At 48.8% G+C, this 17,996-nt stretch overlaps 2 protein-coding genes across 3 annotated transcripts in view; one reads left to right on the top strand and one right to left on the bottom strand.

Moving 5' to 3' along the window:
* Positions 1-10,528, bottom strand: part of LOC142090001 (acyl-CoA dehydrogenase family member 11-like) — a 22,268-nt gene extending 11,740 nt beyond the window's left edge. Inside the window, exons 1-10 of the mRNA XM_075167192.1 lie at positions 10,148-10,528; positions 6,478-6,710; positions 5,746-5,845; positions 4,704-4,821; positions 3,711-3,853; positions 3,461-3,610; positions 2,823-2,917; positions 2,450-2,549; positions 1,171-1,311; positions 338-430 (exon numbers count right to left, since the gene is read on the bottom strand). Of these exons, the coding sequence (XP_075023293.1) occupies positions 338-430; positions 1,171-1,311; positions 2,450-2,549; positions 2,823-2,917; positions 3,461-3,610; positions 3,711-3,853; positions 4,704-4,821; positions 5,746-5,845; positions 6,478-6,710; positions 10,148-10,447 (1,473 nt within the window). The 5' untranslated portion in view covers positions 10,448-10,528. The remainder of the gene's footprint in view (positions 1-337; positions 431-1,170; positions 1,312-2,449; positions 2,550-2,822; positions 2,918-3,460; positions 3,611-3,710; positions 3,854-4,703; positions 4,822-5,745; positions 5,846-6,477; positions 6,711-10,147) is intronic.
* The window catches only part of HORMAD2 (HORMA domain containing 2), a 26,393-nt gene continuing 18,843 nt past the window's right edge, over positions 10,447-17,996 (top strand). The window contains exons 1-7 of one of the 2 annotated variants that reach the window (XM_075167194.1): positions 10,447-10,809; positions 11,170-12,125; positions 12,594-12,667; positions 14,027-14,117; positions 14,968-15,112; positions 16,455-16,518; positions 17,540-17,576. In XM_075167194.1, the coding sequence (XP_075023295.1) occupies positions 14,067-14,117; positions 14,968-15,112; positions 16,455-16,518; positions 17,540-17,576 (297 nt within the window). In that variant the 5' untranslated portion in view covers positions 10,447-10,809; positions 11,170-12,125; positions 12,594-12,667; positions 14,027-14,066. Of the gene's footprint in view, positions 10,810-11,169; positions 12,126-12,593; positions 12,668-14,026; positions 14,118-14,967; positions 15,113-15,989; positions 17,577-17,996 lie in introns of those variants that run through there. The other variant, XM_075167195.1, reaches the window with a different exon arrangement.

Raw genomic sequence — 17,996 nt, 5'->3', positions numbered from 1 at the left:
ACGTGAGGACACAAAGACATGGGGCAGAGCTAAGGGATATCAAGGAAATCTCCAGAGATGTCTTGCCTCACCACAAGTGGAAAGGAGCAGTGGTGATGAGAGCTAGGAGCCCAGCTCTGTTACTGAGCTAGGAAACAAGCCCAGCACCAGGAACAAATCACATCCTCTCCCTGGTGATGACTGGGCTCAGCAGGAGGGCAACGAGGAAAGAGCTGCCACACCTGGAGTGAGCTTGGGGAGGACTGCGTTCTCCCTTGAGTGCGTCTTTAGCAGGCAACCACGGAGTACTGTGCAGGGACTGGGTGATGCACAGCAGCTTCTGCTGCTGCTTTCTTACCAGAGTATCACGGACTATGACTGGCAAGCCTGTATCCTCCATGTAACCTTGTCCTCCAAAACTCTCCATTGCCTCAACAACAACAGCGGAAGCCTGCAAAATGCAGAGGGCTGATATGATCCACATTGCACAAGGGGAAAGAGCAGCCAGAAACCTAACATCGCACAGCAGTTCCTGCTGGGATGGGACTGACTGGATCCCACTGATGTGCTGAGGCAGGCTGCTCATTATATGCAGGAGGAGCAGCCTGGGGAATGAAGTCTGAGTAACACTGAGAGAGGACCTGCAGGAGCAGTCAGGCCTTGGGAGAAGGTCCAGGGAGAGTCTGTCTCAATACAGTCCTCTCTAGGTAAGGATAAACCCGTGGTTCGCTTGGTACAGGCCAGTCCAGGAGAGTCTTTACCTTCCTTGCCTATCATGTGTAAGCTTCTCTGTATTTAACCTGAGGGCAGTTAGAAGAGGGACAGACCCGTTAAGTTAAGGCTATTAACACCTTCTCTTCTATTTATTCATAACTAGGGGAAAGATACTCCCCGTGGCTCAGTGCCCCACCTCGGTCTGGGGGCAGCCTCAGCAGCATTCCTCTGTGGCCTGTGGAGTACTTGACAGACGGTGCCGGCTGCTCTGTGGCCTTGCGAGCAAAGGGACAAGTCTCCTACCCACAAAGTCCAGCCTCGGTGCAGAGCAATAATTGCTGCAGGCCCTGCAGCTCGAGGTCACTGCCGGTATCCCCTGCTATCGCTGGCCGTGTTAATCACTCCTCTTTCCAGCTCTGTGGTTGCTAATGTGCCACACAGCCCCACTCCGGGCTAATCAAACTGGTTGTTCCATACCTGCTTCCCAGTGTACAGTTTGGCAACTGGTATCAGCAGTCTCAAGAGAAGCTGCTCTCGCTCACTCGCCACATTGGTTTCTGCAAGTCCAAGCAGACGAACGATCTCCATAAGGAGAAGAAACGCCCCTCGCGTCTGCACCTGCAAGCAGAGAAGTGGGGAGCTTCACTGGCAAGGATCTTTGACTCAGGCTTATTCCAGCCTGGTCTGCTGAGGTGCCATGAGACTATCTCGAAGGGATGCACAATACTTGGACCTGGACAAAATGCCACCCCTGCTCGTGCAGACGCACAGCTTCAGAGACAAAGACCACTGACCAGCCAAGGCACAAAGCATGAAATATTAAAGATAGTCTGGAGCTGCCGCTCTTGGACACTGCGAGTATGAGGAAAGGGGCAATGCCATTTCATCAGGCCTACTCGGAGCTTTATCAAAGCTCCTATCGGCATCCAGCTCACAAATCCACATCCTTTCTAAGGGTAAGGGACATGAGACCGCACATCTGATGGTCAACCTCTGAGCACCAGGATCTGCAAGATTTCTTGCTGAGCAACTTACTTCCCTGGCAAGTTGTGATTTGGGAAGCATCAGGATAGGGAGCTCTGTAGCCCCTCTGCATAATGATGTGCTGTGGGACTATATAGGATCTGGCCTTTCTTTCAGAGATGGAGTTCTGGCCACAGGCTAAGAGATGCTGGAGCTTTAAGTTACGTTTGACAGATGTTTGACCACTTTCCTTCTCCCCCCAAAAATCTTTGCAAGAGGATTTTTAAGTACTGTTTTAAAAATGTGCGTGAACCTACGGCAGCCCAAGGGCAAGCACTGGTGTTACACCACTTAAGAAAAGAAGTAGTGCCTGAATGGATGAGAGGAGAATTGTGTGCCGCCTTTTTGAAGTTTATGGTGCGGGGGGAAGCCACCTGTGTGGATTTAGTGAGCAGCTACAGCTCAGCATTGTGGCAAAGCTGTGAGACATTCGGCAGTGAGCGAAGGCCCACGCGAGAAATTCCTCCCAGAGCCAGAGTGCCAATTCATGCAGCGCTCTCTTCCATTGTCTGTAACCGCCTTAGAGGCTGTTCTCGAGCTCAGCGTCTTGTGGTGATGAGCACCGTGCAGGCAGACAGTGAAGACAAACTTCTCAGAAGCTGAAGTGCGTGGTGACTACTCAGGAATTCTTCAAGCCTGCTGGGAACAGCCCATCTCCTGTGCTCATTAGCAGCTGAGGATCTCTGCCCTCTTTCCTCGCCAACAGGTTCAGCTCGGCTCCCAAAAGCCTTACCTCCATCCGGGCTATCGTCTGCATGTGTAGGGGATGGTCTTTGAGGAGCTTCCCAAAGGCAACCCGCCTACGGGCGTACTCCCTGCTCAGACTGATCATCCTAGAGAATACAACCAGGGAAAGCAGTTAGACCAGCAACCTTCCACTTCTGAGCTTTCCCTTCCAGCCACCCCCACTGGTAGAACCCTGCTCAGCTGTAGCACACCAGCCTAGGTCACCCACCCACAGGCCAACCTTCTCCAGCACTGCTGGCTTCCAGACCTGTGCCTGCAAAGGCATTAGATGTCAACCGGCTGCAATGCTGAGCATTGCAAAGTCCCCTTGTCCTGCTAAGCTGCTCCTTCAGCTCTGGGGGGATCCATGCTGCCTTCACCTTCTCATGGAAGCTACGGCACCAATGACATTGTGGATCCGAGTTATGTTCAGCATGTTGGAGATGGAGGCCACTCCACGACCCTCTGCAGAGATCTGAAAGCATCAAGGAACAAAGGCTGATGTAAGCCTTTCGCACAGCCTTGGAAGTGGACGCATACCTAAGTGAAAGTTGTATCAACAGACAGGTAGATACAGGCTGTCCACTCCGTCTCTGTCTGTCTTCAGGCACCACACAGATCTGCTTGCTTTAAAATATGGCTGTCTCATTTTAGCCAAGTCTGTGGCATGAGCAGAGAGGTGGCTTTGGAGACCACGTCAGCATGATCAGTTCTGGTCCCTGCTGCTTGTTCCTACCTGGATGCTACACAGAACTGTCCCTCAGCTGGGCCAATGCAACTGGAAATGACCAGCCTAAAATGACTTTTTAAAATTTTTCTTCCCTCCCGTCTTTTCCTGAGCTCTTCTCAGCTCTATCCCACACACAGCCACGTTGGTGAAGGGTTCTGCGGAGTGAACAGCCAGCCATAGAGGTGGAAGAGAAGCACTTTTTCAGTTGGTATCACTGGCAAAACCCCCATGAGTGGTCTGCTGTGCCAAGCCAGCCCAGTCCCAAGAGGAAGGTGAAACCTTACGTACTAGCTCTGCTTTAGCTCCATCTAGCCATAGCTCTGCTGTTGCCATCTGCCGCGTGCCCAACTTGTCTTTCAGCCTTTGCACTTGGATGCTGTTCAGCTTCCCCTCCTCATCTCGAACCTTCAGGAAGAACAGGGACAGGCCGCTGGAACCCTGGGGCCATTAAAAAGGCATGCAAAGAGGATTTCATTACAATGAAACAAGGAAGTAAAAGAATGCCCCTGCTCCTTCACCGGGTTCCACCATCACAGACCTGTTTTACTTGTCCTTCAGCATCCGCCACCCTGGCCAGGGTTAATGTTACATCGGAATCAGCAGCTGATGTAAACCATTTAAAACCATAGAGACGATAGGTACCATCTGGCTGCTTTCTGGCCACTGTCTCAGTGCCGTTAGCTGCAGGAAAGGAGAAGATCATCTTAGCTTTATAGGAACTTCTGTATCAATCAATGCTGATTTTTGGTTTAAGCAGCAGCCCCTTTAAGTCATCTCTTGCTATCAAGATCGAGTATGGATTAGCTGCTAATCTCCTTCATGGATAAGAAGTGCAGCCAGAGTGAAGTACTAGAAAGGAAATATGCTGTGTTTAACTGCGAGCCTTTCCAGCAATTGCTCCAGGCTGACAGCTGGTAATGGCAGTGCTTTGTAAGCAGAATGCAGCGCAGTGTATAATCCAGTGCCTCCATTTCTTTAGGAGCTACCAGGGCCAAGAACAACAAAGGGTGCTACGGAATCGGCAGTCCTGCAGTGAGGCACATCTTCCACTCCACAGCTGACCCTTTCACTTCTTCCACCAGGAAACCAACTGCAGCTTCATCAGATGCAGGTGACTCCCTTTCCACATTTCTGTCTCTGCAGCAGAGTTCTGAGGTTTCCTGGCCCGTCGTGCTTTTACTGTCCTTAGCCAAGGAATAAAAGTTGAAGGCCAAGAATGCTTTCTCAGTCCCAGCTGGGAAGGGTCTGACTGTCGTGCTCAAGGTATAGATTATAGAGCTAGACGTCAGTGTGTTATCTGTGCAAGGAACACAGCTCTGTACCTGCATGTGCGTACTGCATGCATCAGTGGACAGAAGCTGGGCCTTTTGTTGGTTAAAAAGCAGAGCTATGCAGAGGATTTGGATGACTTCTGCTGAAGTTTCCTAAACCAGCTGCCTGGCTTTCTAAGTTCCCCACACCCTTCACTGTCTCAGTTCTTGCTAATACATCTAGCTGCTGCTGCAGTTGATTCCCACCTCAGAACACGTACCAACATCGGAGCCTCCCCTGCGCTCCGTCATCCACTGGCCAGAGGTCCAGAACTTTTTGGGATCACGGGATGTCAGATGGTCAAAAGCATTCTTCAGAGATCCAGGAATACCTAGCGACTGTTTTGGGGGAGGGCAAAGAAACTGAGATGATCATAACACAGTAGATGAAATGAGACAGTTGCCTTAACTAACGCTGGCGTGTCCTAGGCTCAGAACGGACGGTCTGCAAGCAGGCGAGCGGGGCACTGGGGGTCCTGCCCTGCAGTGCGCGTGTACTGCTGAGAGTCCGTGACACTGCCCAGCTCCTACGGGCGGCTGGAGCACCGTGCAGACACAAGGTGCAGGCTTGTGTCAAGAAGGGGAGCGCTGAGCAGCCCTACCCCCCTCGGGTTTCTGCACCGCCAGACATCTGGACAGAGAGCTTTCAAAACAGCACACGTGCCAGGGTATCGGCATATGTTCATATACGCTGGGTGTCACCAGCACCCAAAAAGCTGCAGAAAAGAGGTAACTGCCTTATGCTTTTTTGCTTTTTATTGAATTAAAATGCCCAGGGCTAGCTACTTAAGGGCAGCTTTTCTCTGTACCCTACAGAGCCAGTTACATAGTGCAAAGGGTATCGCCAAGATGCAGAGGCAAATCTTCAGATTGGGAAGGTCTTGCTAACTTGGTTAATTCACGTATGGATCTGGCTCAATACATTTAACTGCTACTCCACACAAGGGACAGGAAAACAAACTATCTCGTAGTAAAAACATATGGGACACCTTTCCAACTACCTGCAACTGCCCCAGGTTTCGTGTGCAGTAAAGGCCTTTTTGTACAGTGTTCTAAGTAAATACAAAAGCTAGCCTGGGCACAAAGACTTTGTAATTAAAGGAGAAAAGCAGTGGGAGACGGAGCTGAGTCACAGAGCAAGGAAGGGCCATGCCCAGAGCCAGATGGCAGATCAGCTCTCGTTTCTCCTTCGCCAGTGCTCCAGCCTCTAACCAGCGCTGCCAGGATGTGGGCTGTGCCCTCAGAGACCAGCTGAGCTCATACCTCAATGACTTTGGCTGCCCCATCAGTCATGGCCAGTGGACAGTTGAAACCTCCAGAGAAGCTTGAAAATAAGTACAGTTTGACAGCCTGATGCAGACGGCTAGCAAAGAGAGTGAAAACAGACAGGTTATGCAGCAGTTCAACAGCAGGAGGATAAAACATCTTGACTAGGAAGAGAGGAACAAAATACAGCCAAAACAGGTGAGAGTCAGACTGCTCATTTCTGAGAGAGCAAAAACTCGTTCAGCCAGGGAGAAGAGGAGCAGCAGAGTTTCTCAGTCCCAGAGGGACTGCCAGTGCAAGGCTGGGCGGCAGGCATTGCTTGCCAGCTGGTGCACATTAAGTGCAGTTTTTAAAAATAAGAAATGTGGGTCTATCTCCAGAGGCTGGAACACAATGAAACTGCAAGTAAAATCCCAGACCTTTAGCTGCGTTACAACAAATGCATGTAAAGGTGGAGCAGTGCAGGGAACTGCCAGGCCCCGGAATCAGGAAGGCGACATCAAGGAGTATTACGATCAACTGTAGGCCATTAGTTACGGCTTATCATTGCCGATGTGGAAGGTTACAGCGGACAGAGACTGCTGTTCAGTACAGCGGTAGGTGTGCTTTTGCCCATGCGTCCTCTGTTACCCATTATACAACAAGAAGTTCAGTCCTACAAGATACTGAATATACCTTGCTAAGAATAACTAGGAAGGCACCAAGTCATTCCCATTCTCCCCCAGTTACCTCCAGTTGGAGTATCTTCTCTCATAGGCCTCAGCAATCAGCCCCTCTTCTGCTGCAATCTCTTTCATCCTCCTCCAGGCCGAGCAGGTGACGATGTGATCCACCCGCTGCCCCCAGGCATCGTACTGCCGAAACACAGGGGGGTTCAACTCGCATTCCCATCCTAGAGGTTTGATCTTGGTTAGCAGACGGGTTCCAAATCTCTCCAGATCCTGATTCACCTCCTCCAGTACCTGTGAAGCAACAAGAAGAGCCCTTCAGCAACCCCCTGGAAGGCAAGGAGCCTCAGTCCCAGCTGGAAAGGCAAAGGAGTGACCGCATTGTCCTGCGGTGCTAGCAGTCTCTTGCCACCTGGCCCTTCCATGCATTCTGTAATGCAGCAGGACAGCTCGTGTCTTAGCCTCTGCTGGCACAGCTGTGCTCAGCTGTCACTCTTTCTTTTTTCCCCCCAAAAATCATTTTTTCAAGTTACTTTTGGCAGCATCTCTGGATTTACAAAAGACAGAAGAGCTTTTGTATCAGGGCTGAGAATCGCACAGATGCACATGAGCAGGGGGGGTTGGACAAGACAATCTCCAGAGGTCCTTCCAACCTCAGCCACTCTGCGATTGACTGCTGGAGAACAATGCCAGGGGAAGAGCTGCCAAAACCGGAAAGCCTTCATCTGTATAGGAAAACTTCCACTGGGCTCAGTAGTTACCTGCCTATCAGATAAGAAAAGGAGGGATGGAGCAATCATCTGAGCTTCAGCCTGGCACCCAGGGTGTCTAGATTCAAATTTCCACCCTGCATCCAGCTTCCTGGATAAGGGTTCATGTGCCCTCGTTTCAGCCAGGCTTGGCTGACTTGGACGGAGTAGTCTGTCCACAGCTACTGGAGGGAAACCGGCACCCGCAGAGGAGTGACTCATTCCAGCCCTCTTCGATACCTATTTTAAGGTGACAGGAATTGCCTTCTGCAAGTGCTCTTCACTGTGGCCAAAGCCTAGTGAAGTTGCCTAGACTTAAATAACCTGACTTACAGGTGATTAAAATTAGGCCAGGTGGACCCAACCTCTAGCACTGTTGGACCCTCGTTAGCATAAATACATCCAAGACTGTAATGAGGGTCACAGAAGCACCTGATCTTTCATCAGAGGAATATTTTTTGCTATTCTCTACCCCCTCAAGAGATGCTCGTTTCCTCCTCAATGTAACAATTGTGGAGATGAACGCCATAGTTGCTGTACCCAAAACGGTGCAATTATAAAACACATTAATTCGCTGTTGATGAAATACAAACACTGCTTCTTCCTTTCCCTGCTTCACCCTGTATTGACTTTTCATTAAACTACATCCCGTATGATTGATTCTTTCATCACTCTGCTGTTCAGCCTGTGTAATGAGGATCCAACACACGCTGGACTCCTCAGACCAGCCAATTTTCCTTCCGGTGAACGGTGAAATACTCAGCATTAAAAATCACAAAACAAGCCAAAACCATGCACGAGAGCCCCGGCAACGGGTACAGCTCAGGCTGCACTCCTGTTTGCAGAGCTCAGCTGGGATGGGTGTATGCCTCCAATGCTTATCATACCTTGACAACAATTTGAAGGTTGTTTTAGAGGCATAACCTAAGAATCCAAGGTTTATGGACTTTGCTGACCCCTGAAGCACAAGGACCTTTGAATCTTTACCTGGTATTTTTTTGTGGGCAGAAGAATATGAGTCTACCAAATCGGTCTCTGGGTCAGCACACTATGGAGAACTCAAACTGCAACAGTCCCTTCACCACATCCACATTTGCTAAAAAAAACCAACCAGACTGCCCGCCTGTGAGCTCGTGCCCTGGGCACACTTAGCCTTACAAACCACCTTGTTGCCCAATTGAATGTGTTTATTTCCAAGGTAAAGAACAGAACCAGAGCTCCTACATTTGTGACTGCTGAATGTAACACACAGCAGCCTGGGCGCGCCAGGAAAACATACTCCAGGATACGGAGGGGGCATCTGTAAACCATCAGGGTCGGGGCTGAAGCTGCTACCTAGCAGCATCTGCTGGCTGGTCTCATTCACCCTAATCTGTCCTTTGATGTCCCAGGGATGAATATACTGGAAATGCGCAAATTATTGCACGTTAAGAGTGCAAACAGATGATTCTTTATATTAAAGGACATATTTTCAGGAGGATCAAAAACCAACAGATACCTCTCTGCAATGGTGCCCAGAAAAAGCAGGCGCTTTCTCCCGTGTTCTCCAGAAATCACCTTCAAACAAAGAAAGAAATCTTTCGCTCCATTCCAGGAAAATTTCTGTGTTCACCACTGAACAGAGATGAATAGTACAACAGGAATCAACCTCCAGCGTGGTGCCTCCTTCAGTGGGACACACAAAGCTTCATCTGTTGCTGCTCTCCTGGAGAGGAAGGTGCTCACATGGAGAGCTGGCTCGCAGGCTGCAGACAAGCGGGTGCTGCTTGAAGCAGGCAGCAGAGACTGGGCTCTCCCTCTCAGCGGTGAGGCAACACTGCCCCGCTGGGACCAAGCACAGAAACGTAAGGGAGATGCTGCTGATTCTCTGGTAGGTTTGGCAGCTGCTTTGTCTCTTCGGGGAAAGAGTGGGGAGCAGCTCTCAGCCTTGGTGAAAGACAGCACTGATCCTTTTATTCTTTGGGAGATCTGCATCATGCTTCTTCCAAAGGTGCGGATTAGGAGCAAGATCTTCATGGTTGCCCAAAGGCATCCTCCCTTCCCCGTCTTCCCTTCTGGCACAGGCCACAGTGGTGCTTAGGGAGGCCTCGCTCCTGTCCTTCAGGATGGCTGTGACAAAAGCAAGCTCCCAATGCTGCCACCACACTCTACAAGGCCTCGCAGACCTGGAGAGCAAGCAGTGGCAGGAGAGCGTCACTGAAAGTCAGGTTCTGCCCCTCTACTCTCCTGGTGGCTTTATAGGTCATTGCATTGCTTCTGCTGGAGTAAATCATGGAGAGGGGTCACACTCTGCTCCATGAGACCTGGTCCTTGAAAAGTGGAAAACAGTTGCAGTCCTTGGGGTGACAGCAGAGGACAGACAGTGAGATGAGCCACCTCCTCCTGGGGGTTCCTGTAGGACTGGACCTCACAGAACAGAGACCCGCAGCCCAGGGTCTTACCCCACATCTCTGCACCCCTGCAATCTGTACAGAGCCTTCCCTGTCTGAAAATCAACCCAGAAAAGCCAACGACCTGTGCTGAGAACGAGCAAACGCCAACGGGCCTTTGCATCCTCTTGAGCACTGAGAATAGCCCTGTTCCTTGGGAAAGGAATTTCCTTAAAAGCCCCCCTTTCCCAGGGGGAGAAAAGTGGGCTTGCATAGCAGAGTTTGGAAGCACCTTAGTTTTTTCCCTTTCTCTGAAATTTCTTTCTCTGGATGACCAGACAACAAACGCCCGCACTGACAATCCCAAAACAACACTCTTGTTGCAACACCCAGACCAGTCACTGGAGTCCACTAAGCCACTTTCTATTTCTGTTTATGTCCTGGCAGTATTTTGCACCTCTGCACTGATTCAAAGAAAACAAGTTTAAAGAATGCCGATAAATTCCCCCCGGTTAAACGCTTGAAGGCACAAAAGGGATCAAGGAAATGTTCAATTCACAGTCTTAAACAGTGACCTAGTGTGTACACACAAACACAAACATGCACACCAGACCTTGGGAGGAAGGTGCGTTTTCAAATAACTCCGAAGCAAAGCATCTTCCAAATACTGGTTCCCAGTCTGGGGCTGCTCTTGGAAGAGGGTCTCGGTTTCTCTCCTTGCAAGGGGCATTTCCAGATCTTCTAATACTTGTTTCTCCTGCGTGCCGACCTGTTGCCCCTGCCCCGCGGTCGTGTTGATTCCTTTACGACTCGGCAGTTGGCGCCTCTCCCAGATGCGAGGCAGAAAGCGACCCGACTGCCACGGCTTGCAGGTAGCACGGGATCTCCACCGAGGCAGGCGACAGGTAAACATGATCCTGCAAAGCCCTTAGTGTGTCACGCCAGCGGCTCTCACCTCCGGACCCTTCCTCAGTTGATAGCAGCACCAATTCTGGTTTGTTTTAATGTTGTGAAGTTATTCTTGAAAAATCAATTATGTCTTCTCTCCTCCCTTGGGGAGGAGCTTTCCAGCAGCTGTTGTCAACTGAACCAGGGAAAAGGTCTTTGGAAAGAGATCAGAAAACGGCCTGGAAAAACACAAGCACTCAGAAAACACTCTGTCCTCCCCTACCAGCCGGGCAAATCATCATAACCAGCCAGACCGACATTTCCAGAGCTGGGGGAGCCGTGGGGGGTGTTCCCACCAGCATCCCACTGGGTGGGGTGCCTGGGATGGTAACGGGGTAGAGATGAGAAGGAAAAAATACATTTCCTCATCCAAAGAATGACAAAATGTGTGGAAATGGGAAGAAATGGTTTAGGCAGGTTATTCTGTAAATAAAGTACAGGTGAAATAAGGAGTTCATCCTCCTTGCCTGGGTTGTAACACTAGCTCTGAAATAATCTGCTGCTTCTGAAGTCCCTAATGCCTTTAATTTGAGTTGGGATGGTATTAAAAGTCTCCCTTTCCCTAGGGAAGTACCGGAATATTCTAAGAACGTGTCTCCTGGCTTTGAGTAATTTAAAACCTGCACATGATTTAGGGGATATGCTGCTAATAAAAATATTATTTTACTTTAAAACAATTTTAAACAGGTATGATACCGAACTGCTGTTACAAGCACGACTGTTGGAGCCTCAGGCATGGGGTGAAACCCAGGGACATGTCCCAGCCCCAGCACGAACGCAGATGAGCTGGAGAGCGGAAGGGTTAGTAAAGCAAAACCAGTCAGCTTTCACCTCAGCCCCGTCTCAGGAGGCCACGCCGACTTCTTGTTTGGATATTCAGGTACCGGTCTGGTGGCACCTCAGCGCTTTCTCGACGCTGGCGCGGTGGCCAAGTCCCTGCTGTCACAGCCACCCGAGGCGTCACGGCTGCGCCATGCTCCAGCACCCGCCGTCCCCCGCTTCCTCGGGGCTCGGCGTACACTGAACGCTCCAACCGGGCGGAAAACAGCTCCCGCAGCTGCGACCGGGAAGCCCAGACACACTCCTCCCGCTCCGGGGGGCCGCAGCCCTGCTGGCGGCGCCTGCTCCGGGCACGGCGCCGGGCGCCCCGAGGGGCTGGCGGCCGAGGGCGCTGGTGTTTTCGTGTGCGCGGCCTCCCACCCCCCGCCGCGGCCGTGCTGCCGTTTCTTCCCCAGGGTCACCTGGTTCTGACCGAGCTCCTGAGGCGCGGCATTAAACCCCCTGGCAGGGCCTGGGGAAGGACAGGGAAACACCCCCACAGGGCCGGGCACGGCTGCCCTCACACCGGCCCTGCGAAACACCCGCAGCCCCGCTTCAGCGCTGCCGGGAGGGCGCTGGTGCCGCCGCAGCTTTTTAAGCGGCAGAAGCGGCCCCCGCCGGGCGCTTCGCCTCAGCCGGGCCCGCCACAGCGGAGGTCTTGGCGGGGGGGCAGGCGGGCAGGCCTCCTCCTCGCAGCGACGCCTCCGGGCCGGGCCGCCCCCAGCCCGCCCCCAGCGCCGCGCAGGCCCGGGGGGCCCGCGGCGCCGCGCCGCGCCGAGGCGAGGCGGCAGGGGGAGCCCGCGGGGCCGGGGCTGGCGGCGCAGGTACCCGTACAGCCCGGCCCGACCGGGGGAGGAGGCGGAGGCCGCGCCTCAGGGGGGACCCCCCCCCTCCGCCCCGCGCCTTAGGGGGCTCCCGCGCTTCAGGGGGGCGGCGGGTGCCGCTGGGTGACGGGCGGGGTGGGGCCCGGCCGGGCCTGAGCTTCAACTCAAAAAAAAAAAAAAGGCAAAAAAAAAAAAAAAAGACTTTTAAAACTCCATTTGGAGCCACGGCTGCTTTTTTAGGGCCTGCTGTAGCCTGACATCGCCTGAAATGGGGCATAAGGGGCAGTCGGTGTGCGGGCGCGGGGCTGAGGGGGCGAAGTCCCGGGGGGGACGGAGGTTGCTGGGCCTGCAGGAGGTTTGGTTGCTGCCACTTAATACTGATTCCTGATACTCGGTGGTAAAGTGGCTTCAGGGCGGGAGAGCGGTGGGGCTGTGGAGAGCCAGGGCACCTTCTTTCCTCTCTTGCAGCCCAAGCGCAGGCTTGGCCGAGGTGAGACGGGGATGCTGAAGCCTTGGAGGATACCCTGTGCCGGAACAACCGGGTCGGAGTAGATAAGCTCAGTCTGAGTGATGTTTCCTTTGCACAATAAATCAATTATAAATGTAGCATGTTACAGAAAACATGTTTTCTTATCTCTCTGGCTCCCTTGAATCAGCTTTATTTAGCTAATAACCTCACGTTGGAATAATGCCTTTGTCTGCTTTAATTGCATTCCAGTCCTGTTCACTGCTTTGCCAATCATGAATAAAAAAAAAAACTTTCCTAAAATATTTAATATATTAAAAATTTTGCAGGTGTATTTTTGTTTAAATATACTTTTATAGCTGTAATCTGTCCTCATTACTAAATGAAGTGCTAAATTTAGCATAAAAGCTGTCAACATGTTCCAATCAACATGTCTTAATGACTGCCAACAAATGGAAATGAGGCTTTCATGGAAAAAAGCTGAAAAGGTACAAATGCAGGACAAGATTAGATCAACTGTTTCGATAAAAGTCCGCTGGTCACTGCATTACATCACAATTTGAATCAACCCACCGTGTTTATGCTATTATTTTAATTGTTAATAGAAATATTGACTAGCTGTGGACAAGGCAATGCTCCTCTGGGGACCTGTTTGTGGTGTTTCCTTTCGTTAACGTCTCCCCGTTAGCAACTACATGTTGAGATCTCCCAGCGAGCCATTTTTCAAACCAGTTAATGTGTGCCTTGTTAATTCCATCTAATGGAAGTTTTTAATCAAGATGTCAGATGGTGCTAAATCAAGCACCTCACCAAAGTGCGAAACTTAAAATGTCCACAATATTGCCTTTATCAGTCAGCTTTCCCTTCTTGTAAAAAGATTTCCCTTTAATCCAGGTTTGTCTAACAAGGCCTGCTTTCCTTGAAACAATGTGGACTTCTCTTTTTTTTTTTTTTTTCTTTTCCTTTTTTTTTTAATTTCAAGGTGTCCCAGAAGAATCATTCCTTTATTCTGGCCAAGATTGATGTTAGTGCTTTTCCTGCTTACCCTTGCTAAAATACTGGCTGGTATTGGCAGACTTCGCGTTCTTTCACATTCCCCCTTCACACTTTTTAATGGTTGTAGGAATTAACATTTGTGGTTTGGAATACGAGAAATGCATTTTGAAGTGGCACTAGCTGACACCAGGTACAGGCCCTGAATTTCAAATACTATTGATCGTTTACCAGTGAATAAGGAGTTTTCTCACTCTGCAGGCTCTCAGACAGTGCCATAGAGTATCCTTGGTTTGCTTTGCTTTAGCTGTCCTGACTGGCAATTAGCTTTTAGACCTGAATAAGGCTGAAGAATCTCATTCTTAGCTTAAGGAAGATAAGAAATAGCATTGACTGTGTATTTTCCAGGTGTCTCATGTGTTTTTTTTTTCCCCTCCCCCAGCTTTTAATTACAAGTGGAAGGCAGGTCTTTGAAATATAGGATGGCTACTCATCAGCTGTTACAGACTAGGCAAAAGAAAAAGTCCTCTAAGGTAAAAACCTTGAAATGTGACGGTACTGACATTCTTAGGTCACAGGTTTGGACCTGGCACATCTGTGCCAGGTTAAGTAGGAACACTTTCTGTTGTCTGCACTGTTCTTGGTTGGATTATTTCCAATTTAGTGAGTCCAGGAAGATACACTATGGGGCTTTGACATGTATTTGACTACATAAATGTAGGCTCATTAGGTGTTATTAGCAGGAAGAAAAGCAACGAACTAATAGAGCAACTAAATTTAGTATACTTCCCGCTGAGATTGTTCATGTTAAAATCACACAGTGTTAGTATTTACATTAGCTCCAATCGCAGACATGCACTGTTTACAACTCTGCGTTAAAATCACTCTGAAAACTAGGTCTGTGTTGACAGGTTCAGTCTGCTGTCAGATCTCAAAAAAAGCCATGGCAGGGAGTGCACTTTGGTACAGCAGTGAACGCCACACCAGCACTGGCACTTGTTTGACTCCACAATTAACTCTGTAGAGCTAAGCTGGCAGAAAACTATACGCCTTTGTTTTTTTTTTTAGGGATGGTTATCTGTGAAGTGCCAGCATTGGTGCGGTGGCGGCGGTGGGAACGTTCAGCTGTGATAAAAGGGGAGGGAATGACCCATGCAATCTGCTTCTGAGTAAATCATGCCAGATCTAACAATAACTATCCTTAAACATTTAATCCAACCCATGTTAGACATTACTCTTCTATGTGTAGTATGAAGACCAGAGAAATGTTAAAATTATGTTTCTAAGTTACCTTTTTTTCCCAACTGCTGAGAGTTGTTTCTAAGTATAATCCCTGTGTTACACTAAAATGGTGCTATTTTTGGCTTTGCCCTTCTTTTTCAGGAATCAGTGTTGTTCCCCAACGAAATTGCCACTGAGCAGCAGTCTGTGGTGCTGGTGAAAAGACTTCTGGCCATTTCTGTATCCTGTATAACATACATGAGAGGGCTGTTCCCAGAGAGCTCCTACGGAACTCGCTATTTAGATGGTAACACTTTCAATTCGTGCTGAATTCTTATTTCTACTTGCTATATTTTAGCTATAATCTGCTTTACATGTTTAGCTTCCAGCTGCTCATATATGTATGAGTGCAGTTTATTAGGGAGTTAACTAAAGGGCCTTTTCAAGTCTGGATGCAGACAGTGCTTCTGCATCAGATAGAGAGCATAGGAGACAACCTAGAGCTATTGGCAACTCGTGGCTTTTCTCTTAGTGTTTCTTTTGGTTTATAAGCATTGCTTGGCGTTGCCAGCCCCGTGAATCAGGTCTCAGAGTGACCTTAAAAATCAGTAAGTTTTAAAAAATTAACTCTGGTGTGTTTTATTTTCCTTTGGGTTTTTGAGCCCTTGAGGTTCACATATTCAGCTTTTCCTTCCAAGATTGAAAGTAGATTTGTTTGTTTGTTTTATTGGTTTTTTTTTTTCTGTGAAAACTATTTCACATAACCACATGCTCTTGGGAATCAGAACTTTAAGAAAAAAAAGAACTTTAAGAACCAAAGTCTTTGTCATAGGATCACAAGAATTACTGATGCTTTGGTTCATCAACATCTTTATGTTCATTCGAGATGTGTTAGCAGGGTGTGAAATGTCTCCCTGCATTCCAATCCGTTTCCATGTTTTTACTCATGCAGTGAGTTGTCCTGAAACATGGTCGCATGCACTGTGTGGACTTGGTTGAGGGCACAGGGAATCCCAGACTGGCCCTTGATCACCTAACCCTGAAAAGCCACTAGTCTTTCTAATCAAATGTCAGATCTTTCAAGTGCCTTTTTGATCAAGAATGTTAACATCTGGCCAGCTCATGCCTTTGAGGGCTCCTTGGTTGAATCCTAAGGTGTAATTAATTCACCTCTTCATTTGCAGGATGGGTTTCCTCTTGCCATTCTGAAACCCTGAAAGCAGGAAGGAACTGTATGGAAAAGCTTAACAGAAATCGTTTGTTCTGAGCACAGTCATTTACCTCATATGGATGTTGGTGAAGTCTGAATGCACAAGTGAAGGTGTTGTTAGGGAATGGCAGAATAGATGGGAGTGGAGAAGAGGAGGCGGGAGAGGACAGAAGCTGCTGGTGTTTCGAAATTAAGCCGTAACTCTAGCACTTCTTCTGGGAGAGCCCAGAATATGTGAGGAAAGTCTTGACATTTGAAAATGCAGCAATAAGCTTATGTCAGCCTACCTGGGACTCAGTGGAAAACCAACATTTCCGCTCAGGAAGGACCTCCAGATAACGCATTTTATCCAAAAAAGGGAGGGTGACTGGCTTAGTTTCAGTGTTTGCCCAACAGCTGTGATAAGGGTTCTGACTATGTGCTAAATCTGGTTTTGCAGACCTCTGTCTAAAAATTCTCCGAGAAGATAAAAGCTGTCTGGGATCATTGCAGATAGTCAAGTGGTAAGTAGGTAACAGCGAAACTAAGACAAGATTGTGCTGAGTAGCAAGACATCTACCCCTCGCATTCTCCTTCTTCCTGAATTTGAAAATATTGTGCCCAGTAGCGCTATCGACTACGCCAGTGCAACTCCCACTGCTGCAGCGTGAGTGCTTGGCCCTGTGCGTAAGCAGGACAGAATTAGCTGACCAGGATCATGTGAGTTCAAGGTCTGTTGAAGTGTTGACTGTGAGGAGGTCATGGTCAGGCCCCAGAGCACACACAGGCAGCGTAGGTACGGAGAGAGGGTAAAGAAAATCATCAGATTGATTCTGTTGTTATTTAGTCTTTTCTAGTTTCGCTTTTATAGGGATTCTTGTAGCTTGTTTGTTAGTATATACAATATTTTATCTCCCTGGATATTGTGTGTCTAAGTACCCTACAACTTTCTTTAGGGTGGATTTCAGAGTTGGCATGTTCCCAACAAGCAGAGAGTCTGACTTTGATGTGCTAAGGAGATACCTGACTGCACATCCTTTGACTCAAAGAGTAAATATCTGACTATTGCTACCTCAAATAATATTTACTACTTTGAGAAAGACCATAGCTGTAAACTATGCATCAGATAACAAAAAATTTACAAGACCAGACATGTCAGGCTGCGTTCAGATTGAAGTTTCAGCCAAGCTCTGTACAGTGCCAGTGGGAAAAGAGCCACTGGGGGGCAAGCTGGGGAGCTAGAATAGAGCACTGAGCAGAGGCCCACTCCGAGCCAGCCTTAGGCCTCGAATCCTTGTCTTTGTCAGGATTTAAGTGGGCTCCAGGCTGACAGGATATGGCCCTAGAAGTATAAACAATGCACAAATGCAGAAGGGAGGACAGCGCCTTTATGATGGTTGACCGGAAAAGGACTTTACAGGCCCCAAATGTTGCTAGCTGTGTTGTCTTAATTCCAGAAAAAAATGCCCTTTATCTAATGAGTATGTGTTTACAGATCAGGAGATAAATATTGCTGGTTAGTATTAACATGTTTTTCCCTGGCAGGATTCAAGGTTGTTTTGATGCTTTGGAGAGGCAGTATGTAAGTTTTTTCACCTTTTTTTAATGGGGTTTCCTATTTCTTCATACAGTTCGGACAAAACTATCTTTCTATTCCTGCTTTATATTTTTGTAGTGATCTTGCATGCACACAACACACATTCACAGCTGTGGGATAGGGGGAAGACTCTGCCCTGAGTATATACATGCGAGATTTGGGATTTTATTCCTTGAGTCCAACTATTGACCGCTGTTGTTCTCTAGACTTGCCTGTACATGGTGTGTGAACTAATTTGCAGCCTGAAAGGGATTTCCCTTAGTTCTGTGCTCTACGTTTGCATTCTCTAATGTCTGGATAGGGACACTGCCAGTCAGAACTTAGATCTTGATCTCCATGCCTCTTTTCCTGAGACACTTTATTTCGTGCTTCTGCTTTCCTTCATCACCTTTCCCCTAGGCTGTT

This window comes from Calonectris borealis, chromosome 18 (genome assembly GCF_964195595.1).
Source record: "Calonectris borealis chromosome 18, bCalBor7.hap1.2, whole genome shotgun sequence".
Taxonomy (NCBI): domain Eukaryota; kingdom Metazoa; phylum Chordata; class Aves; order Procellariiformes; family Procellariidae; genus Calonectris; species Calonectris borealis.
The sequence above is the reverse complement of the archived record's forward strand: the minus strand, read 5'-3'. Positions and strand labels throughout refer to the sequence as shown.